Here is a 25,810-nt window from a genome sequence, read left to right on the forward strand (position 1 = left end):
CTATGTGGAAATGTTCACAAGAAGTCTGAGTAAAAATCAGATACCATTTTCCATTAGCATGTTATTAAAAATTTAGCTCTACTATTCCTGGTGAGAAGTGGCAAATTTAAGCAAATGGTTTTATTTTCACTTCTGGGCTTTATCAGGTTATAGAGAAAATATGTTTCTAAAAATATGACGACCCCTGTCATTTTATTGCTATGGTCTAAGCAGTTTGGGCTAATTAATGATTTTCCATATCATCAAAGACAAGACAAGAATTCCATCTAACGCAGTTATTGCAGAAATACACTGTGTTAGGGCCTAGCTGAAGTATTTTTCCTAAATAAAAAGTACAAAAATACTTCTCACTAAAGGTAACTGAGAAGTTGTTTGATTGGACACAGGATGAGGACACACCTTCTTCTTCTTCTTTTTTTTTTTTTGAGACAGTACACTTTGTGATTCACAGGAGAACTTGCATCAGACGCAATTTAATGAAAGCTCTCAAATAAGCAATTTTATTCCTATCCATGATTGCAGACATTTACAAAACCATAACATCTGAGTTCACCTTAAAAAATAACTTATATAAAGCAGTGATATACACAGCACAAAATAGTTCAGGGAGGGGCAGGAGCAACTTTGAATAATTAAAATGTAAACGTGAAAAAAAGGATGGAATAAAAGTCCCTACTTATTTCTACTTAAGATGTCATGTAATAATATTGTACAATGTCCTGTGGGTCAATGTATGTATGTGCATATGTCCATATAACATACACATATACAATACATTCTCTTTCCCACACATATACATACACAGATAATTATTTGCAGTTCAGTTTAGGGCAATTCTAATATGCCGCTCTGTACAGTTGTTTGAATCACGTTTGGACCCGCTTTCTTCAAAAAATAGGGGAGAGAGCAGGAAATAAAAAGGTTGGTTTGGTGTGACTGAGATTCCTTTGTTTAACTGTACATTGTGATGAATAATTTTCTTCCGTAGTAGTTCTGTGAAGGGCTGACTCACTGTGGTTTTCATGAGGAGACTTGGTAATGGATCACACACTCATTGTCATGCTAGGGGAGTACTAGAAAGAAAAAAGAATCCATATTTTAACAACAATTCTTTTACAGGCCACTAATGTTCTTCTTGGTAAACAGTAGTAACTATGAATTTTAATGTCTTAAAATCTTTTATGCTCAAGCTTTTAACCTCATCTAACATAAAAATAAAAGGCTATAAAAAGAGTAAATTTATACAGAATTGACTGAGTTCTGAAATTTTTAATATTTCCTCTGGAAAGCGACCAGTCTCCTTCTTTCCCTGCGCTTAAGTGATTGATGATTCCCCAGTCCCTCAGTCTTTTCCTTCTAGCCAGATTCATGTGTTGTGGACATTTGTAACATTCTGGGGAAATTCAATCCACAATGAAGTAAGTATGAGAGACAACCCCATTACCTACTAGCTCTGTAAACTTGGAAGGTTTCCTAACCTCTCTGTGCTTCAGTTTCCTCACCTGTAAAATGGGTTTAATAATAGCATTTATCTTAAAGGGACTTGGGGAGGATTAAATATAAAATCCTTAAAACCATGTATTTATTGAACATACAGACAGTGTTCAGGAAGTGTTTAGTCAATAGTGTAAGGGAAATAAAACAAAATAAAAAACAACGCCCAGCTGGTCCCAAGCAGTTCTCATGGAGCATCTAGAATGCTTAAGAATCTGGTTTATACTTTAGGATGTACGTGTTTTGCGCTACTCTGTGGCTCCAATTTCAATCCACAATATTTTTAGGGTGGGAACAGGGGACACTGTTGTTACACATTACTTGTCAGTTTGATGAGGCTTACAACTGGTAAAAGGTGAGGCTTTCAGAAATTTGGAAAAGGGGTCTTGAAAATTATTGAGGAGAAAAGAACAACTGTTGTGATAATTATGCCAATCTACGCGTATTCCTAAGGAATAGAATGTGATGGAAAAGTTCTAGCGCAACACGATCCGACGGAACTTTCTTCAACCACGGACAGGTTCTATAATCTATGCTGTTCACCAGGGAAGCCACTAGCTACACGTCACCACTGAACACATGAAATGGGCTAGTGTGACTGAGGAATTGTAATTTTAATGTTATTTATTTAAATTGAAATATCCCCATGTAGCTAGTGGGCAACCATTTTGGACAGCACAGTTCTAGATTGTCTGAGATGTGGGGAGGGGCAACCACTCCCAAATGGTAATGGTCTCCAGATGAAGATGGTTTCGAGATGAAAATGTAAATGTAAACCCTTAAATATTTTAAATATTTTGTTAAAAATATTTGGTGAGGACCTGGTGAGGACCAGAGCAAAAGGGGATTCTTTTAAACGTGTTAATAATGGAGGGGCCTGGGTGGCTCAGTCAGCTGACCGTGGGACTAGTCCTTCCGGCTCACGTTGTGATCTCATGGGTTGTGGGGTCCAGCCCCAGTCGTTGGTCTCCTTGCTCAGTGGGGAGTCTGCTTGTCTCTTCCTCTGCCCCTCCCCACACTATCTCTTTCTCTTTCTTTCTAAAATAAATAAATCTTTAAATAAAACATTAACAATTGTGCCCCATGGGAAGAGGCAGGTGAAGTCAAGAGGATTGGTCTCAGGCAGCAGGGCCTTCAACAGGAAAAGTGACGACCCTGGGAATGGGAGCGTGAACTTTAAAAAGAGAGGAGGTAGACCAGAACGAAGTGAGTTCTAGAGGAGCTGAGTTACTGCAGGAACCAGAAAGAAGGTGTAAGGGGTATACTGAGGATTTTACAGGCAGAGCAAGATGCCCTGAGGAAGAGCACAGGGTGACAATGGCCCAGCTGACAGAAGTCTGGACAGAAAGTCGTTAGGAGCAAATCTAGGGCTCAAACCCAAACCTCACATTGATCCTGAGTACAGGTGGATGAGGAGGTCTGAAAAATGGGTCAGCAGACCCTAGACGGATGATTATTAATCCTTTAGATGCAGGTCAAACCATGGAAAATCTAACTGTTAATCACTTAATAGCCTCAAATTTCCTTTCAGTATAGGAAAGCTAAATTATATCTGTTACTGACTCTAATGTTGGATTACAGTGAGTAGGGTGTGATACAAAGGGGGGACTTCCAGAGAAGAGAAAGGGATTCGGTTTGATGGAAAAACCTCTCTGTCTTTACACTTGAGAGTGGCAGCAAGAAAGCAGAGCAGAGCACAGCAGAACCTAAAACCCAAAGCGATCAGACAAAAACTGATGAAATGAGCCCACCCCGCGCCTGTGCCAGGAGGATATCCCCTCATTCATCAGATGATACCATGCAAATCTCCCATTATAAATACTGACAGCGAGCGTCAGCGAGCTAGCCACAGCCTTTGACAAAGCAGAATTATATTTTGATATTTGACCTTTTAGGGGTAAGAATAAACAACAAGAAAATACATGGAAACCAAGGTTTTACTAAAAGTAGAAAAAATTAGAATATATGGCAAAGTGGGCACAGAAAAGTTTAATCTAGCTATTGTCACTTACGATAAGAATGGTGATCCAAAGTGCTGTAGCTATTCTATAGCTATAGAATATAGCTATTGTCACTTACGATAAGAATGGTGATCCAAAGTGCTGTTCAATAGAACTTTCTATGATGATGGATATATTCTATTCTGTGCTGTCCAGTATAGCAGTCATTAGCCACACATGGCTACAGGACTCTTAAAATGTAGCTGGTGTAAGTTAGGAACTGAAAATTTAGCTGTATTTAATTTTAATAACTTTAAATTTAAATAGCACAGCTAGATCCTCAATCATCATTCTAAGAAAAAGATTTTATGGGTATATGGTGCCAATTATCTAAAAAGAGTAAAAGATACTGATGCATTTCACAAAGGACTTCAAAGGAAGTTTCTGAAAAAAAATTTTCAGGATAAGTCAGAATTAACTCTAGCGACCATCTCATTTAATACACATTCTGAATAACTGAGATTTAAAGAGCAAGGGCCAGATTCAGTCAGAAAGGATAGAAGCATCTGCTCTAAGCAATACAGCTCAGAAAAACTAGCAAGCATGTAATATAATTTAATTTTTGAATAGTACAAGTAACCGTAAGGTGATGCTCTGAGTGTACTGGGTACAGCGTATGTGTAACGTGTGAGCGTCTATACGGGCAATGCGCTACTTGCACTGCTGAGGCTGCAAACTGCTGATCTGCTGCTGCCCTTTACTGAAACGGCTTCATCTACGTAAAATAAGGGAAATCACAGAACTTCTAGGAAAAGTCACAGAACGTGCAAGCAAAAAGGAATTCCGTTATTGATCGCTATTCTTCAACATATATGAGAAGTGGCTTACGGTTTTCCTAAAGTAAAGGAGTAGGTGTTAAATGGCGTCTCATACTTAGAGACGTAAACTATTCACGGGCACTGGCCTGAGACCACAGGCAATGTTGCCATCCTACTGCGGCATCCTTACGGGCTAACGTATCGTCATGTCTGTGCCCAAATGCTGGCACATGAGGCTGCCCTGCTTTCAAACTATTCTGTGAGTCTGGTTCTCCTCAGTCAGATCATCTAACGGCTCTTACAAAGTCATTAACTGTCCGGGTTAGCAAAAACAGACAACCCAGTCCCTAAGGGTATAATTTCAAACATGTACTAATTTTGCCTTTTTATGTAAAATATATTTCGAAACAGCACGCCTTGGTAAAAACTACAGAATTTGTGATTTTTTCCCTGTTGTACACAGTTCACGTACCACGGAAGCCACCGCAGATACCCATCACGCCTTTGCACCATGTGCATAAGCTCCTGTTCATACGCTTCAGATCTCACTGCATTTCTATGGCTAAGCGTCTGTATTTTATTTTCTTAATGAGAGATAAATAAAGAATAGTGCAGCTACTGTGAACTAAAGTGAAATAAATTTAGTGTTTATGTGACTATGTAAAAGAAAATTTGGGTATATATTTCTTTATAATAGAAAATGACAAAAGGGAGTAAGGGTAATAGGACATGACCTATCACCTTGTTTAGAATTCCTATTAGATACCATGATTTTTAATACCACTTGTACTCAATTGATTATAGTTCAATGCTGTGGAGAAAATATTCTGCTAGTTTAATTCAAGAAGTAGGACTAACTGCTTTCCTTACCGCAGAAACACAAAAAACTACTTTCTGAAAGAAGCCTTTTTGTATTCAAAAACAAACATTTTACTGAATTTGAACACTAGGGGGCATGTTTGTTTCTTGAAATAAAGGTCTTATTTATGATTCCCAAAAAAAGGCTCAGTGGTGAAACATTTGATTCACATTTTTCTGTGTATTGCATGTTGGCACTGGAAGGTTTCTGACTTTGGGCTGGGTATTTGTTTCTGTAAAAATTAAATGAAGTAGCATGTGTGAAGTGACTAGGACAGTGGCTGGCACACAAAACACATTCAGGAGATGTTCGCCTCCTTCTCAGGCCTCCTCCTGCGGTTTAACTTCAAGATATGACTGACAAACCCTCAAAGGGCAGACTACTCAAAAGTATGAGCTTTCCAGAGTTGTATACATTTAAAAAAAACACTAGAATTTACATGTTCATTCATTCAAAATGTTTTCTTTTTAAATTCGTTAAATAGTTGTATTTTTCCTTGATTATAGGAAAGCTCACTTATGGATACCTAGCCCATTTACTTCTTTAAAGCCTTACATTTGTCAGCAGGGAATGTCTTTAGTCTTCCTTTCTCTGTGTTCTTCATTTCTCGATCTTTTAAAAAGGTCTCAACAAAATGTGTGGTGATGTGATGCAGGAAGCCATAGATAACAATTACATCATTCATAACCGAGCAGAGCCCTCACCGGGCAGACAAAAGAGTGGAGCAGCCATTGTGGACCTGCTTCCAAGGCTGCACCGTCTCTAGGTGGTGGTCGAGTTCCTTAGTCACCATCCAATTATTTTTCCTTTGGGGACTTTTCGGGTGGGGACAGGACAGAGGGAGGGAAGAGACAGGGAGGGAGCTTTTGTTTTCCGCTAACTCTGTACAGGAGTCTGGCATTGTACCTTTTTCTTGGCTTCTGGGACAGTGGGGCTGGGCCAGGAGTCAGGGAGGGGAGGAGCCCTGCTCCAGCTGCTGGCTTCCCTCTGCACACGTTCACAAGAGGATCTGCTGTTCTGCACGTGCAGAGTCAGTTCAGCTTAAAGGGTGAGGCTTGCGTTTATCCCGTCCGAAGAAGTGTTTCAGGTCCTGTTATAGCTGATTCTTTGATCCCCACAAAAAGCTTTCTGAGGCAGATTCGAAAGGGGCAGCCCTCCACTGACGGATAAACAAGGCAGCAGTTCCCAGTGACAAATCTGGGAAAGAAGGAGAGGGGAGAGGTCCTCTTGTCCCTGTCCCTAAAACTAAAGTCAACGTGGGACCTTTTTAAAAAAGTTTTCTTCTCCAGTCCTGGATTAATAATTTCCTCTATACTTTTTAAAAAGCCTGGTTTATATCTCTTAGAGCACCTACTGATCTGACATGGTTTAATTAGTTTTGTAACCACGTTCTTCCCATCAGATTGCGTTTGTTGAGATTAGGGATGTGTTGTAATCATCTCAGAATACTTCGTCCTTAACCAAGCACGTTGCATATAAGAGGCTCGAGAAATGTTGAATTGAACTGAATTATTACATACCTCACTGAATTATAACATTTTAAAATGCTCAAAGAATTAGCAGAAAAGGAAATAAATGTTTCTAATTAGATAGAGTGATCATATAACTAATTAAAATTAACTAAACTGTCCATAGTCTTGAAACAAACTAAATTACCTAAAAAATAATTCCTATAATCCTAAGCGTTACAAGCTATGTGATTTCTCATGTTTTTCCTATTTCATCATGACTGATGGACTAATCTTTTTATTTTTTTATATGAACTTTCATGTATATATTCCTTGTTCTCACTAATCATATATACACTGCCAATAAAACAGACTAAGATCAGTATAATTTTATTTCTAGTTTTAACAGAAGTAATGTTTTAAAACAACAGAAGCCTTATCCCATGAAGAGGTGTTAGGTTGATGCTTGTTAGACGTGAAAGAATCCACAGAACACTCAATTTTAGGTTCGAAACACCATTCCATGCAAGAGTAGGTATGTCACTAGCCTCTGCTTCACATTTTTATGGTATCATCTCTGGTAAAGTTTGAGTTAGGGCAAAATGAGGGAAGTTTTCTCCTGTGATTTTAATGGTAGCAATCTGTATGTGGGGGCACTGATCCAATGAGGATGAAACTAGTCTGGATTTTGAAATCCTTTACACTGTAGCCAAATTCAGTAGTTCTTGGCAGAGCACGAGGAAGAGCATCACTCACAAAGCTTTTTCATTTTCAGGTATGACCAGTCCCACTCCTGGAAATTCTGATTCACTAGGTCTAGGGAGAGGTCTGGGCAACTGTATTTAAGAAAAATTCCATAGGTGTGTCTAATGTGAAATATTAAGTTAAGAAAATCACTGTATTATGTACTAACTCCTTGAGAAAAGACACTATATCGTCCCCGTCTCTCCAGGGCGTCGCCTATTGCTTTGGCCTGTGGTAAGTGCTCAGTAATTGTGAAATGAGTGAATGAATTTTATGGCTTCTCGTTTTGCTCCTGTCTTCTTCTGTAGAGATATGGAATGCTACTGCCTTGCTTAACACCTTAATCGTAACTCAAAAAAATAACTCTGGTATCCAGCTCAGGTTAAAAGTAAATCACAGGTTAGCAGACCACCAATATTGGCCTTCAGTCCAGTGAGGTCTAGTGCATGAAGTACAGACATCTCATAGAGAAGATTCAGAGTCTTAAGGGTAGTACTGACGACAGACCTGGTTTTGCCGGGAGTCAAGGCATTTTAGTGATGCGGAAACTTGTAAAAACTATCAAATATGCAACCTGTTTCCAGTATGTTCCTTGATGATGGATGTTCTCCATAAGAAAATCAGTATTATAGTTTTTGTTTTTCTAACTATGTACATAGGAGCAAAAAAGAAAAAGTTAATTTAAAAAAAATTTTTCCAAAGAAATTCCACTTAATTTTCTAACTTTTAAAGATCAACCTATTGAGCTCTAAGCAGTCATAATAATGGCTTTATGAATATATTCTAATAGAAAAGCTAAAGAAATAAATTTTGGATATAATAATGTAGTCAAGGGAATACTTACACTCTCACTCTGAAAAGGATTTAAGAAATTTCCCCCCATTTCGCCATCATCCCTTGGAGTGCCCGGTTGATTACTCAGGCTCATATTATTGGGAGAATTCTGTAAACAAGATTTAGAAAACAAGGCATTGTTGAAGATTTTAATTTCCCTCTTGCATTGTACTGTTTCAGAAATGGAATCTACAACAGCATCTCTAAGGACAAAGCAGACTTATAATTCTAATCTTAGACTTCTACTGTGTATTCTAGTTCATTCTTTACACCTTGACAAGTACTAATGCTTTCCCAAATGGAAGTTAAAAAACAAACAAAAAACCCAAAATAACCAAGCACAACTGTTTCCTTAGTCTCAGAATCAATATTTATTCAATTTCCCACCCTCAGCTCACAGAGTTCCTAGAACTGCATAGAGTTTAAAAAACATTCCCAGCAGGGGCACGATGAAGGGAGCCTACCCACTGATCAGGCATGATGGGACAATGACCTGCCTTGGCAGTTCTACTAATCAAAAGGTCACTGTTTCAGACCATTTCCTCTTAATACGACATGTGGTTTACATAGTGACATTATTTCAACTATTTTTTTTTTTATATGAACCATAGGGAAAAAGGAAGGTGGTTAACAACTCTAGATAAGAACAAGAGAACTATCTTAGGACTTGAGAATTCAATATGCACTCATAGAGGAAAAGAAGGCTCAAAGCAAATTGCTTTAGAATCTTTTCCTATCATTAGTTTAAGAGTAGATTTACTTGGAAACTTTAAGATAAAATGGCTGATATTCGCAACCTAATCAAACACTAAGTTAGCTGCATATTGCTTCATATTCTACTTGAATTTGCTAGTTTTATTATTACAGTACGATTTCAGCTGTGGGAGGTCATCTGCTACTCCACGTCAACAGAAAATACAGAACAGCACTGCCATACAACGCACGCTCATACGATATTGTGACTGAGGGACTCTTCCCAGGTCTAATTTATTGACTTGTAAAAATAAACTTCAAGGTTAAAAATTTTTATTTGTTATTTCAAGTGGAAGAAAGATTTTAGGTTTTTTTCTAAGCCATTTCTATTTTATATTCTCTTTTTTGAATAAGTTCTAGATTTTTTAAAAGAAAATTGCTCTGAAGACTTTGACTTAACTAAAACAAAGTTATGTCATAAAAATTAAAATTTCATGAATGAGTTATTCCCAGAAGAATATGTGCTGTTTTAGAATATGGGGAAGCTGTAAAGCAGAGACAGGTAGATGAAGTGGTGGAAATACAGCTTCTATCTTGTCCTGCTGTGTATCCCACAGGGAAGATCTGAGAACAAGGATCCTCTGAAGTCCATAGGAGCCCAATTTGCCAATGAACCCCAAGGGTTGGGGAACCACAGTTAATAGCATAAAGAGGATTCTTTTTTTGGATAAATTTTTCTCTGAAAATGTTAGTTTCCCAAGTATACAGAAAAGCAACTATACTTTCAAATGAACATGGATAACTTCATTTCCTAAAAAAGAAAAAAAAAACAACAAAAAACCCCCAACATTTAAGTAAAATTTAACTAAGTATATTATTTTATAGCTCCTTAAGGTTATTAATTAGATAATTAACTGTGCTTTGGAAACAGGAATACTAATGCTGATTTATTTCAAAAAGAAAACTAAATTTATAAAAATGTGGTAATATGTAGCCAAAATCTTTTTGGTGAAGAGAGATTTGTCATTTTATACATAATGAAGAAACTGGCAATCCCAGAATAAAAAATAATCTAACATATATATGAGGGTATTTAAAGATACACTTGGAAGCTTCCCCATTTCTGTATAACAAACACGATTCCTGTGGCACCCAAGGTGCCCTGAGATGAGCCGCACATCTCTGATGGATTTGGGGTGCTCTTTGTCTCTGCTTGCACTGTCCCATGAATCATTTCTTAATTTACAATTTTGAAAGTGTAGCTAACTTCAAATCTAATTTCTGACTCAAAATGTGGACTTCAAAATATTCAAAATTTGAGAGGACGCTACGTTATTATTTAAACACTTCTAAAACGGCTCTTTTATTATTTCTGTTTTCCATGCAATCTGTCCGTGGCATGGTGGCTCAGCAGTATAGACTTTTTTGAGGGTGGGAGGAAGATATATAAGAACATGGAGAGGAAGATAAAAGGACACATTCAACATACAAAACAGCTAGTATCAGGTCTCTGAAATTTATTCTTATCCAGCTCACTGGGCATATTTGAAAATCTTCAAATGACAGGACAGACTTTTTTTTTTTTTTAAACCTGAAGTAATCTCTGCAAAATGTGAAAGTAGAAGTTTCTCAATGGGGAGTCTTATGGAAATTGTGCTGTCCGTGATCAGTGAGTGACGATATAGGCAGAAGACATACTTAATACTGGCGTCTAAGGAACAGCTAAGACAGTGGTTCCAAACACCAGCCCAGGACAGGTTATGAGTGGGTGGCAATGAACTGTGTGTATGTAACATTTAGCTATAGCTATGTTTGTGTACAGAGTTTCTGGTAGATTTCATCATCAAGACAAGAATAAAAGGCTTAGATCAAGGCTACACAAAAAAGGCTTAGATCAGTCAAAAAGGCACTCCAATAGCTTGATCACATAATTAGGGAGTAGGGAGCACAAAAGAATCCAAGTAAAGATCACTTTGGTTACATTTCTTACTTTAGTTAATGTGTACTGTATTTCCTACTTACTCTAAGAACTTAGCTTATGAAAGCATAGTTAGTATTATACCAATCCTATCTTCAAGGGATTTTATTACTTCTCATTTACCCGTTCTTCAAACTGGAATGTTTTCGCCTTAAGCTATGACCTCAAACATGAATGTTACATACAAGCATATCTGTGTGCGTGTGTGCGTGTGCACACACACACGCACACACAGGGTTTCCTCTAGCTAACACATTTAATTCTCTTAGACCTTCTTTCTCTGATTTTATCTTGCAAGTATTTTCCATATCATCTTTTAATTAGTTAAATTACTGTTCCTTCTTCCACCCTCCCTCAGAAATTATTCCAAACTTCTTCAAACTGCGATTAAAAAAGTGCACATCTGCAGAAATTTTGACTCTGCCCATAATTGGAATAAAGTAATATTGACATTATTTGAAGCCCTCTTGAGGTGGATTTTGAACTGATTTCCCAGAGGCTGCCAATAACAAGTTTTACAGAGTGTTATTTTGACTGGGCCAGCCCCCCAAAGAACAAGATGACAGTCATGCTTCTCCCAGGGGATACAAGTAAGCTAGAACCCAGGCCACACTGAGGAGTTGTTGATTAGCTGCCCCGTGATGGGTGTGGGATCTTTAATTGGAACTAAGATTCTTGGGTCAGAAAGCTTCAGGTTGAAAAGACTTCTTTGATAATATATTAAAAGTAATATGATCAGATCTGGCCTTCTGTGATATGGTGTTTTCCCAAACTCAAAAATATAAATGTTAAGTATGTTAATATGAACTGCAGAATTTATTTGGATGATTTCCTTCTAAGAAAATAAACCATATGCTCTTCTCCACCCCCAACTCCTAAAACAACTCCAAGGGAAAATATTTTTGCTCCATTGATTAAATGGGTGGCTTCTCACTTGCAAAAGGGAAGAAAAGAATTTCACATTTGGGCTCCTAAATTAAAGGTGAATTCTGCATTTTCAGAAAGATACATCTGAGTTTTACTAGATAATCCTCAACTGAGCGAGAAATAACTTTAAAACTCTTCATTTGGAGTTTCGAGCTCATTTTGCCACTGAAACGAGTGCTATCAAAATGCAGGTGACAGTGTGAGTTCCTAGCCTTGCCCACAAAAGACAGTCTAACTAATGAGGAAGAAGATATTTAGTACCTGTATAGTGTTTCAGAGCTCCTAGCATATGTTCATACTTGAATCTCAACAATTTTGTGAAGAAGGCAGGAAATGAACTACAAGCTCCCTTTTACAGCTAAGGAAACTAAGCCTAAGAGAAATGAAGTAACGTGTTGCCCCAATTTGCAGGTAATGGAACAAGGCTTTCTGATTCTCAATTCAGAGAATTGGGACTATAGACTATATTTACAATAAAAAAATAGAAAAAGAACAGAAGTAGTACTAGTAAACAACATTAAAAATGGAGTAAGAAAAAAAAGAGGAAAAAAATGTTAAATTATGAAAAAAATGGAGTAAGAAATTTTTAAAAACTATGTAATTCTGGTGCTTAATAAAATACAGGTTTAATTGGAGAACTAGGAAGGTGCACCTGGAGACCTAAGAGGGATTTTGAACAAAACTGTTAAGCAGTAATGGTCACAAATATCTTATGATTCACAAATAAGAATGACTAGGAAAAGAATGGGATGAAAAGGAATGAAGCCAGGAAACAAGAGAAAAGGAAGGAGAGTTTCTTAGGATAGCTGGTCTTGTGTTGGAAAAGGAAGAAGGTGGGGAAAATGGAGTTAGTGATAGTGTAGACAGTATGGAGTAAAAATCTGAAATAATTAGGCTGTGAGCAGAATGAGGGAGGGAGAAAAATACCTGGGGGTGGGGGTTGGGTATACATGATGCTGCTGATTGGAGAAAAAATGACCACAGTGTAGTGGAGATGGAAGACAGACCAGTGGTACCGTCACCCAGACAGCCTAGTTGGAGCCCAGGACCAAGGAACCTGGAGAGGGGGCAGTGCAGAAGTGAGCTATGTAGGACCTCCTCAGAAGGCAGATACAACTCGTCATTTCTAGTACATCATTAAAGGACATGTTTTGGGGGAAAATTCTTATGTTCATTGACATGTATTTGGACTCTGCTTTGTAAAAGCTTTTCCTTATTGTCTCTGGTCTCCTCAGTTACACCAAGCTTGTTGAGGGCAGAGATCATACCATGTTTATCCTTGGCTTTTCAGAGCCTGGCATAAAGCCTTGGCACATTAATGTTTACTGAGTGAAGGAACTCCTGCCTAACCACTTGAGGACAGAAATCATGTTCGTATTTAAAGAAGTCTTTTATATCTCCCCATAGTGCACAAGTTAATACCCAGGACACAAAAGTACACACTGGGTGGTCAATTAATGCTTAAAGAATAAGCAATACATCACCAGGCAAGCTAATGTCAACAGCAGTAGGCACAACATATTGGAAAAACTTGTTCAGGAAACAGGAATGGGAAAACGAGCACAGAAGGAATAGCAACAAATTTGATATGAGGACAGACAAAAAGATAGTATTTAATTTGTCATTATGAATCTATTTAAAATTTTTAAAGTACTTTATGAATAAATTACAAAGAACTTTCCCATAGGTGGGAGGGGATGGGCTAAAAGGGTGATGGGTATTAAGGAGGGCACTTGTGATGAGCACTGGGTGTTATATGTAAGTAATGAATCACTAAATTCTATTCCTGAAACTAGTATTACACTATATGTAAACTAACTGGAATTTAAATAAAAACTTGAAAAAAAAATACCAAAGTACTTTCCCCTATAGAATTTTCTTTACATCTGTCTAATGTACAAAGTTATGGGTTGTCAGTGGAAATTTTAGAAAGATGATGTTAAGCAATCTGGATGATCCCGCCACGTGTGATAAAGAATCGTCCTTAGATACTGGAATATGCTCCTCAAATACAAAATTAGAAATTTTATTGGTGACCACAAAGCACAATTCAGCTAATATCAACTGTTAGATACCGAAGATAGCTTATACAATCATGGTCATCTGACTTGTAAAGGTGCTTCCCGGAGAGATGGCTCTAATGGAATTATATAATGAATCTTATTTTGAAAACAGGCCTTTTGCAGGTTTTACCTATTTTTCACAGAATACTATTTCTCACAGAAGTAAGCTAGTGCTCATCATAAATATTTATCTATTTTAAGGAAAGAAAAAGACCTTCCTGATTGTTCCTAAACATGAACATCCAAAGTGCAGGTAGCACTTGTGAGGCCAAGCAGACAGGCAATGTAGATGTCATGTCAGAATGCCAGTTCGACTCTTTTTTTTTAGCTTGACGTCTTAATTTAAAAGGTTTTGTAGCTCAATCAATCTTACTATATTTTCCTCGGCAGCAGGAATTTTACATTATTATACATGAATATAAATTAGAAGTAGAATTAAAAATGAAGTTACCCTTTAATGAATTTCGGTATTTATTGATACAAAGTAGACTTCTAAGAGAGTCTTCTAATAGTAGTTAATAATTAGTTCTTATCAGCCATTCTAGATATATTTTTGACCCACAGAGAACTATTTTAAATTCATCATGACCTAAAAAGTATTTAGGTATTCTTCTGAAAAAAATATAAAGCATCTTAGCAAAGTATTAATTTTAAATACTCAAATTATTGAAGAAGGAAGAACGCAGACACATGCTATTGGAAGGCTCTCTTTCTTACTTGTATTAATATAATTTTCTTCTAATTACTTTCCTATTCTATTTTGGGGAACTAGAATAATGATTGAGGATATCAGCATCGCCTAATAAAGGTTTGAAAGACAAATGAGATGTATAAATGCAATACCCTTATAACATAAAACAACTTTTTCAAATTTACCTCTTCTCATTTTGCTCTAGACTTCTTTGCATTTTCAAAAGATTATCTCCACTATGTCAATTTGCTTTATAAATAAGCGACATCATAAAAGTATTTAAATTATTACTTGGGTTATCAACTGATTATGTATATAGTATGTCCTGTAAATGAATCTTACCATGTTAAAAAACTCGTTTTACCCTTTCCTATTATATGCACTGATATTTTTAACTTCTACTTAATTATATCTGGACCTCCACTTTCAAATGCTTGTTCAAGAACAAAATTCATAAGGTTATTCTAATAATTTTAGTAACAGTCCCATGTAGAATAAAATACAAATAAAAAACAACATAGAGAATACATAATACCTTGGAAATACTGTCCATATCTCCTGAGCCTGAAACAAAATATGAAAAGAAAATCTTTATTATGTGATATGATTTCATATATAAATGAAGGATTCTTTTAATATAAATAAATACAGTACACTCTCTGTATTTTTTAGTCCAAATCTCCTGAGTTTTTTAATCTTAAAAAATTTAAATCTTAAAAAATTCCTTTTCTCTTATACTGAATGGTAAATAATGACAAACACAAGGAGGAGTTGTCCCTCTAGCTCCCAATCATATTTTTTTTGTTTATTTTTGTAATAGCAGAATGAAGAAAACTATTATTACCCTAAATTCCTGAAAATGAAATATTAGAGAGATCACTTAGAAATCCTATTCAATTCAAATTTTATAAAATGTATGTACATATGTGTATGTGTATAGAGAGCAAGAGTGAGATAAATATATTTTCTGAAATGATACTTCTAAATCTGATAAAATATAAAATGGACATCTGCAACAATATCTAATAATATTCCGAGGTATATTTTACTATAATAACCAAAGCAAAGAATTTTTAATAATATTAAAAATTTGACAGCAATCAGTATTCATGGCAATCCATTTTCCAAAGTAAGAATGTCTTCAAAACATACTGTAATTTTATGTTGATTCATAAATTATAGTATTATTCCAAGTAATAATGTAATCTTATGTTGATTCTTGGGAGAAGTGAACAATCAATACAGATTTCTAACTTAAGAAATGGAATCAGACATTAGATAACAAGGAACAATGATAAGACCTTTGCCACAATATTAGCTTTATTTTTAACCATTTTAAAAACTAATTTTCTTGGCATAAACATATTATACAATTTTAATAGGAAAATACTCAGTTACGGTCACAAAGTTAGTGCTTACAAACAGACAATAAATTATTAAATATTAAATGTATATACGTAATTATGTATATATAAATATGTACAATGATGTTTATTGTAAAAGTAATAGCCACATGTCAAGCCTAATTGCAACTCTTCTGAAAATTCTATTCTAGGGAATAATATAACTGAAAATCTTCTAACTATGACCAAATGTTAACTTTTTTGATGACAAATTGAAAGATTAGGAAGTGGATTATATTGCAATAAATGAAAAAATAAATTTCTAGAATGGTGCTGCCCAGCAGAGCTTTGTGTGATGATGGAGATGTTTCTCTGTGCTGTCCATTAGGGTAGCCAGTAGCTACATGTGGCCATTTACTTTTGATATGTGGCAGTGCAACTGAGAAAGTAAACTTTACATTTTATTCCATTTTAACTTCAAATTAAATAGTCACACATGGCTAGTGGCTACCATAATTGGAGAGTGCAAATTAAGACTATGAAATCTAGGCAAATTATATATATATGTAAAATAAGTATGGACCTGAAAAACTCAAGTCTATCAATGTGTTGCAAATAATTTTTTGATTATTGAAGTTACATAGCTTTTCAAAGTACCAGGGGATGGCATTTGGCTGGAGTCATGAAACCTGCGTATAATCTAAGTTACTTGCAGGCACAGTTACTCCAACCTAGGTAAAAGGTGATTCTTTTTCAAAAGAAAAAAAGTATCATAAGCCTCTACCCCCATTGTCAACTTTTAGCTTATGATAATGTTACTTGAACGTATATAAACATAAAATAAATACGGTTGTTTTTTGGTTTTGGTGTGGTTTTGCATTCGACCTGCCCATACATACGGCGTACTATGTGGCCTAGTCAGTAGTGTGCCTGCCACTCGTCTCTATTTCTCACTAATGTGAAACTTTTTGTTCACCTTGAAGATATTTGGCTTCATTTGGTAAGAAGGCATCATTTATGAAGTATGCGTCCAACCATTAGTGACAGGGCTAGAAATCAGCTTTATCATGAATTCGGAGTATGCGCCACTGTTCTCTCTTAAGAGAATCCTTCAGATTATTCAGAATGTGATTACTAATTTTATTTGTAAAAGAGACAAACATTAAAATGCAAAAACAAAGTTAAGAAATTCTTGCAGAGAACGTAAGTTCCTTTGAGACTGTCTCTACACCTTCAGAGACAAACCAGTTGGGAAGATACTGTAATCCTCCAGGTGAGAGAAGCAGAATTATGTGCCCCGAGCAGCAGTATCTCCTTTTGTCATAAAACACGCAGAGTTTGATAGGTTAAAGTAAATACTCGTGAATAAGAGCTAGGTGAGAACAATTCTACACTTTTGATTTTCAAATGATCTCCAGTCATCATAACCAATATTCTGTAAAGCATAACTCTGAGTGAAAGCCGAAGCATTTTAAAATAAATTCCTGTATACAAAAGCACTTTGCAAACTGTAATACCCATGATGTAGAATTAAGGTTTTGTTTTGATTTCTAAACATCGAACTTAATGTCCTTACCTAAAGAGCCATTCATGTGATGTGACTCCATTCCTCCTAATCCACCCATGGGACCATCTGACCCGGGGCCCATTGGAAACTATTTAAAAAATGAAGAAAATTACTATGATCACATTGGAAACAACTGTTTATCTCAATGTTATAATATCTACCTTTAATATTAGAAGATACTTCTACAACTTGCTCTTAAACTTTCCCATGCCCAAAGCATTTCTTCCATGTTGTATGGTACAGAATACTGAATGTGGTGTGTGCATATGTGCATATTTACGTGTGTAGATGGGGTGGTGATGACTATTAGTCAAACAGGCTTTTTCAGAGAAAAACAATTGCCCTCAGCAGACAACATGTAACTGTATATAATCTATAATCTCTATCTATCTATCTCTAGCTATCTATCCATCCATCTCTATCTCTGTTTGTTTGGAAATAAGATGGCTTTCCCTCACTGGGATCATACAAACCACAAGCTTGTACACTTTCCCAGGATAATGCCTAAAATTTCATTCCCTTAAAGTACACAGATTGATTTTCAGTACCCAACTTAGGGGGAAAAAAAAAAAATATATATATATATATATATGTGTGTGTGTGTGAGTGTGTGTGTGTGTGTGTATTTACCTCAAACGATAGCTTAAAGAAGTTAACTTTGAACTTACTGTTTTATTCAGCTTTTGTCAAAAGCATTGTTAAGATCAGGGCTGAGAAACCTGTGCCGGTGAGGCCAAGACCCTCTGAACTTACTTGGTTCGGTGCTTTTATCTGGCCCCTACACTGCTTTCAAAGACACGAAGACTATCGGTATGTATGCGTGAAGCACATAAAACCGCAGTCCTAGCCCTCAGCAGGCATTTGCTTTTACTACCTCTGGCAGAGATGAATGACATTTGAAAAAGTGACACGTTCAGCTTCTACTTTTCTTGGATCTCTTATCTTTGTATGGAGTTAGAGGACCAGAATGGAACATACTTGGATGATATCAGCTTGGCTGCCCAGAGAAATGTCTTCAGTACCATATGCTCTGGGTTTCCTCTCTCACTCCCTCCGTTTCAAATATCAAGTTCTAAGATATGAAATTGCACTATGAAGAGCTTTTCTGTATTGTTGCTGAATTTCTAAAATGAACATTGTTCGTTATCATATTCAATGTTCATTAAGATCACTGTGGAAACACCTCTTAGACATTACTCATAGGAGATTGTTTCTTTTTTCCTGAAAACCAATTTATTTGATTATATAAAGAGAGGAGTGAGAACTGAAGGCAGTACTGCTTAACAGAAATAATATGCAAGCCGCAAAGACAAACTTACATAAGTAAAGGTAGATTTACTAGCAGCCATGTTTAAAAAGTAAAAAGAAACAGGTCAAGTTAATTTTAATATATATTTTATGTATCCTACTTACCAAAATGATCATTTCTACATGTAGTTGATATAAAAATTCTAATGAAATATTTTACATTTTTTTTCATACTGAACTCAAACTCTAGTGTATATTTTATATCTATAACACACTTCAACGGGGACTAGCCATATTTCAAGTGTCATACCCTAAGTGGATGGATTTGTTGTCTTCACTGCTAGGAAGCTCAATTATAATAATTATTTCATTCCTGTTTTTTGGTATACTTATGGAAAATTCCTCTTATGTCTTCTGATTTTTATTTCATTTTAGCGACCTTATATTCATATATATATATTTCTATTAACTATACCCTGTTATAAATATTTTTTGTTAATATTTAGGTCTTTATAGATAAATATTTTTCTGTAAGCTTTTGTGGAAAAATCACAACCATATGCCTTATTAAGAACACCCAAATTCTTTATGTAGACCTGTCTCATTTCCGTATTTAAACTCCAAATTTCAAAAATCTAAAGAAAAACAAGCATATCCAACTTCCTAATTTATTTCAAGTTTATCAGGATAAAAGAAATAAATAATCACAATGAAAAAATTAGTGATGCTAAAAATAAGGGTAATATAAATGATTATATATTACCTGTTATTTTCAAATAGTATTATTAAGTATGCATGATCTGAGATAAAACTATGCCCAACATTTCATAATTGATTAGGTTCATTTTTACATTTAAGTTATATTGATATGAAATCTTTTGTTATACATTTTACATTTTATGTTTTTTTCAAACCAGAACATAGGAAGGATCTGATTTTTGGGGGTATCTAATAAGTTCCTGGATAATAGAACAGAGAGCTTCAACAGTATCTAGGAAATGGAATGCACTTAGAGTTTGAGACTTCAAATACATTACAAAATTTATTAAAAATTCATATTTACATTAGGCCTGTTAGGTCCAGGAGGTACTGCATTCATTAAAGTATACATGTTGTCTCCAGAGTTGGTTGAATCTGAAACAAAATATTACTTAATTAATATCTTTCTTTATAATTTATACCCAAGTCAACACAAAGTAATAATCAAAGATGATCTGCACACATATACATATTAATAGCTGCAGCACTTGAAATAGTCATTACTAATGTTCAGAAACAAATACTTGGAAGTCATTTTCTAACTCAGAAATTATTCTGTGGTTGTAAATGGCAATATTTACCTAATATATTAGAAGTAATCACTTGAATAATTCAGGTCAAAAGGAACATTACTTTAAAAATCTAAAAAATTACGGTAAAGTTTTTCTTTTAAAAAAAAACATGGATACTTTGAGACTTCACTGCGCAATTTATGTGTGTAAATATAACCCAAAAAAATCTCTTAAAATTCAGATTCAGTAGCTTTTCAGTTTTCAGTATTTCCTTAGGCTTCTTATACACCAATTTAAAAAACAGTTTATTTATCTAATAATTATTAATAGCTGGTGGAATACCCTTAATTCTAAAAGAAAGAAAGTAGGACAAGACTATAAAATTGGAATGAGAATTTCTCTGGCTTGAAGTAAAAGCCAGCTTCTTCCAGTACAACCTTTGATGAAATTTTTTTAAATTCATTTTATTCTTGATTCATTACAGTAAAAATAACTATAGTATATAACTATAAAAAATATGTAACATTTTATAATATTTTTAAAAATTTACATTTCATGTCTATTATTAGCTAATTCTAATTAAGTCTCTGAGTACATGTGTTTTTATAACATATTACCTGGAGTGAAAGGCCATGTATTTTACATTTAGGAAACGGTTTTCTATTTTCCCACAAATCATACAGTTGTCTTAAGTATAATGTATTAGGCCTCTCTATTCTGAAAAAAAACGTGTTTCAAATTTTTTGTACTGATTCAAGGCAGAAAATAAAAATAATTTGCTTTCTCAGGGCAATAAACATAGAGTAAGAGATGGGCAAGTACTTTTACTTTGTAATTGCTTAATAGACATTAAAAAGTTTATTATTTTAGTTTATTATTTTAGTGTATACCACTTAGGTTAGATGTCATTTATCGGTTGTTTGTAAACAGTGATCCACAAATCTAAATATTATTTTTCACATCTAGATTAATATATCATACTGCTGAAAAAGCTGAAATGCCCACCTCAGATCTCTATTTGTTTATACTAGGTAAGGTCCCAATCCACTTTTGTGGCCTTAACTCTTTTTACATCCTATGTACATTATACTCCTGTCAACCCAGGCTGCTGGTTCTCTCCTGCATAAGATCAACTTTTTAAATCTCCGTATTTTTGTTCTTACTTCCTCCAAGGATCTTCTTCCCAGTCTCCGTCTACTGAAATTCCACTCACTCACCGCTCCAGGCCCACTGCAAATGTTACCTCTTACATGAAATTTTGTTTTCTGATACTTCCAAATTCATGAATGCTCCCCCATCATTGAATTCCACTTTGCATTCTAGTTAATATTTTGTCTTACTCTTCCCTCCTGCTTCCAACAAGGTTATATTAAGTTCACTGAGAGAAGGAAAGACATCACGTCTTGCATCGTGTGCCACAGACAATAAATATCTGCTGAGATTTAACTAATGGAATACACTTTATCCCATAAAAATGTATCTTCCCGAAAATCCTGGATTGCTTCTTAAACACAGGAAATCTTGGGGCGCCTGGGTGGCACAGTGGTTAAGCGTCTGCCTTCGGCTCAGGGCGTGATCCCGGCATTGTGAGATCGAGCCCCACATCAGGCTCCTCCGCTATGAGCCTGCTTCTTCCTCTCCCNCTCCCACTCCCCCTGCTTGTGTTCCCTCTCTCGCTGGCTGTCTCTATCTCTGTCAAATAAATAAATAAAATCTTTAAAAAAAAAAACACAGGAAATCTTCAAATGGTTTTTCATCTTTATTAGCCTAATTTTTTAAACTAATTTTAGTAATTAATTTGGAAAGAAAATGTGCTCTATATTTTAAATATGTAGAAAGAAAAATAAATTTATTGTTCTTAATACCAATCAAAAACATAATTTCATCTAAAAAAACACCAAGAGGAATAAGGTTGGCATATTCTAGGAAATGTCTGACTTCTTTTTATATACAGAGAAAGTTTATAGTAAAGCAAATCTTCTGGCACCTATTCTTTGGGCGGAGGGTACTGGCTTCATATTGGAGGAACGACTATGAAAAGGATGAACCCCCAGGAGTACGCACAAGGCTAGGAAGACATACTGGTGGCAATTTCTGGCTTGAAAGGATGAAGTGTAATCAGATTACTTATCACCTGCAAAGTTTAGCAGTTTCTCCAAAAAATTTCTTTTAGGTTGTAGTGAAGTGTTTATTAATCACGTGCTACCTTCATAAATTAAACATTTAACTTCACCATACAAGAATGCAAATGTGGGCAAAATGTTCAATTCACATAATTCTATCTTGAATGAATTCTGTTTCACTTCAATGAAGATGCTCTGAGGACAGAAATCCATGAAATATTTATGATATATTCCAAAGAGTTAGTGAAGCAAAGCAAAATTTTGTGTTAATTATCAGATTGATACTTTTTCAAAACGAAAAAGATTCAAAACTTAAAAATTACTATTTATTGGTATGATTAATGACATTTAATTTCAAGCTCCCATACATCTTAGATTTCAACAAACCAGCTAAGAACATATGAATTGAACAGTGCAACATAATTAAAAATTTTTCCTAATTATAAAAATTTCCCATCTATTTTATTACCCGGAAGTTAACACTGATAAAGTTCTAGCTATTTCTTTGTTTTCTACTTTCTACATTTCTGTGTTATATATATTTTAAAATAAAATTGGGATCATATTGTATTGAATCATGAACATTTATTCTCCATTAAAGTCTTTGATAATAATTTTAATGGCTACATTATATTCCATAAAAAATTAATTTATTAACATCACTAAGATTGGATTAAGTTTGAAGGTTGTATCTACTATTTCACTATTAATTATAACAAATGAGTACCCCTCCACATAAATCCTGGGTTGTATCACTAATCATTTCTCAGAGAAGGATTATAGAGGCAAGCGGTATGAACTTTTTCATGGCTCTTGATACAGGCTGCCAGAGCTGTTTCTAGGAGGGCTGCACCAACGTCAACTCCAACCATTAGAGTCCTCAAGAAACAACACATTTAATAGTCTATATTAAAGTCTCAGAAAGAAAAGACAAAGTTATTTAAAATCATCATATGAAATGATGATAGAAATATTAAGGTATTTTAGTTTACCAAGATTAAAAGAAAAAAAAAAAACTTCCTCCACTACATGGTGAATCTACTAGCTAATAAATCCATAGGGACATGTAAGCATATCTACATTCATCTTAGTAAGATGATGGTGGGTCTGATTAAACCTAATGGATCCAAGCATTTCACATCTTACTTACGCAGAATTTTTCTAAGTTGTGAGATTTGGATTTTTTTTTTCACAGTTTCAAGGAATCTTTTTGTCAGATAAATTATTGGGCAATTCATGTAGATTAATACCATTTTCACCCTGATTATATCTGTTACGCACACAACAGGAATTTTCTACATGCTTAAAGTAATTGGACAATAGTTATTTAAGAACCTGTTGGACAACCTAATTGGACAATAGTTATTTAAGAACCCTGTTTCCTTCTACTTGCTACCTCTAGTCTACTTCTGTTACCATCAATGAGATAATGAATACTATTAACCTTTCATCATACAATTTTTATATTTTTTAATTTATTCTAATAATCAAATGCCCATGTGGCTAGTGTGATTACAATACCTGCTGGACTAGGCATGATGGGTGTTCCTGGTGGCCCTCCACCTCCTGGAGGACCCTAAATAATTATATAAAATTTCAGTAAAAATAAGGCATTTCATTAACAATACAAGGAAAAACAGAAGAAAAGTTAGACTTATCTATAATACTCCAATCTGAAAATCACAGAGGAAATATTTCTCCATAATTTATTTTCTTTGAATGCACAATCATTTCAATATTATGCAAAATATAATTTAGCTTAAATATGTTGAGACTGTTTTGACAAGTTTCCGAAAACAATGAGCCTGTAACATTGATTTATTATTCATGACTTAATCACATCAGGTATAATGAGGTTAAGGAGAAGCCATTTATTGGGGCCTTTACAAATCCATAAAGCAGCATCACTCAAGTGTATTTGTGATTTAATTTATTGTAATTTTCTTATGTTTCGTATCATGGCTTTTTATAGGAAGCTAAAAACTCAAAGATACGTATTTGTTTAAAAAAATACACTGATGCTATTTCTTTCTCTACTGGTATCAGCTATAACACTTCTAGAGCATTGAACCTTCCACTATCATGTCAATTAGAAATGAGAGGCAATGTTGACTAATGCTGTGGGTTACTAATCAATCTGAAATGGAAATTAGGTGATTCTAAGGTTAATTCACTTATTTCAGACAACCAAAATGGATAATTCAGGCAAAGGGTTTTAGAATTTTTCAGATGTACAGTAATTAATCTGGATAAATTATTAAGTGGATAAATTTGTACTTCATTCTGAATGTGTAGGCACAGCCCACTAATTATTTCAAATGATATATATATATTTGCTATTTAATAAGAAACCTAAATTTCCTTTCAGATAAAAGTCTATAATTTCACAAAACTATATATTAGGGTTACTCTCAAGCGATTTAAGAAAAAAAATAGGTTTTACCCACATGTTCTTACTTTCATTTTTGCTTCATAGAGAATGTGAACAGTTAAGACTTTCTTAGTTTGCACAGCTTAAGAGGACACTGAGCACGAAGTTCACAGGTCCAAAACAGCGTGTGCTTTTTACTATGTTCATAAAACATTATTTCTACGGAGAGTAAAATGCTCATTGATCTTCTTAAGCCCTCCTTTTTTCCTACCCAGTTAGCTACCACCTCCAAAATTTCTTTAGGAAAGATTTTCCTTTTTACCATTTTATCTTTGCTCTTCTGGTAGGCATTTACTCCTAAATATTATAACAATGTATCTTCCATGGGGGCCTTGAGATGTAGCAAAGATTATAATGTGATGATGGTTAAAAGGTCATTTGTAAATTCAAGAACTCAGGTAAAATCTGCTAATTTTTTTTAGCGGAAAATTTTAACATGTACTAAATAATAATAATGAGAAAAAAATAAGTGTTTTCAATTTCAAAGCAGAAAAAAACCCTCAAAACCCCCTCCCCCAAATTACTAGTCCTTATTCTGATTCCCTTTGTGATCAGGAAAAAGTTTAATGTCTTCCTCAACTTTGTGTGTGGTGAGTGGGGTGAGGGAGGGGGTTTAGATTATTCTCCTGTAGAACTGCAAATTCAGGCTTATCATTGTATAACTGGGGATGGCTTTCTCATGATTGGACAGAGTGTATTGTATTGGTTTACAGAAACATATGCTAAAGTAAAACACAGTACTCAGGGCAATTTTGGCCAGATTGATAACTGTTTCACTAATGAACATCAACATATGTAGTGAGGTTGGCAGACGAAAAACTCAATACATATCAGATGTTCACTTCTTGGCCAATACACAGGGGCTCTTCTTAACATCTGGACAGCTATTTCATTGCCCAAATAAAACATAACATCAAATCTTATGAGCAAACAATCCCAAATGTACTTACTACATAATTCCCAGGAGATGCTGAAGAGTATGGTATCTGGAACATGAATAGGACAAAGAAACACATATTTTGATTCATGTGACAGTATGGAGACTTACCTAAAATGAATCTATTTCCTGACTTTAATCAAGTTTTAAAATGTATCACAAAGGATGGTAAAGAATAAAGGCATTTATATGTGGGTGCTAGAAAAATGAATAAATGCAACATTATCTTTGAATTTATAAAAAAGAGTAGATTTAGGTCAAGAGGAATTTAGACAGAATTACAGCCTCAACACAGCTGTACTCTCTGTGCCTCAAGTTCAGCATGTGCTAGACAGAGCAATTGTTCACTCAGCCACCCATGACTGGAAGGCGGAAATTCTATTTCCCAACCCTAACTGATG

At 35.0% G+C, this 25,810-nt stretch overlaps 1 protein-coding gene across 5 annotated transcripts in view; it reads right to left on the reverse strand.

Annotated features, from left to right (window-relative positions):
* Positions 1-477: 477 nt before the first annotated feature.
* Positions 478-25,810, reverse strand: part of SSBP2 (single stranded DNA binding protein 2) — a 283,430-nt gene continuing 258,097 nt past the window's right edge. For 4 of the 5 annotated variants that reach the window (XM_011220992.3, XM_011220990.3, XM_002916223.4 and 1 more), the window contains 7 exons: positions 25,423-25,458; positions 23,563-23,617; positions 19,711-19,781; positions 17,409-17,487; positions 15,025-15,053; positions 8,148-8,246; positions 478-1,073 (listed from right to left, as the gene is read on the reverse strand). In XM_011220992.3, coding sequence (XP_011219294.1) covers positions 1,044-1,073; positions 8,148-8,246; positions 15,025-15,053; positions 17,409-17,487; positions 19,711-19,781; positions 23,563-23,617; positions 25,423-25,458 — 399 coding nt within the window. In that variant the 3' untranslated portion in view covers positions 478-1,043. The remainder of the gene's footprint in view (positions 1,074-8,147; positions 8,247-15,024; positions 15,054-17,408; positions 17,488-19,710; positions 19,782-23,562; positions 23,618-25,422; positions 25,459-25,810) is intronic. The other variant, XM_034656453.1, reaches the window with a different exon arrangement.

The sequence above is a fragment of the Ailuropoda melanoleuca genome, chromosome 3 (assembly GCF_002007445.2).
Source record: "Ailuropoda melanoleuca isolate Jingjing chromosome 3, ASM200744v2, whole genome shotgun sequence".
Classification (NCBI taxonomy): domain Eukaryota; kingdom Metazoa; phylum Chordata; class Mammalia; order Carnivora; family Ursidae; genus Ailuropoda; species Ailuropoda melanoleuca.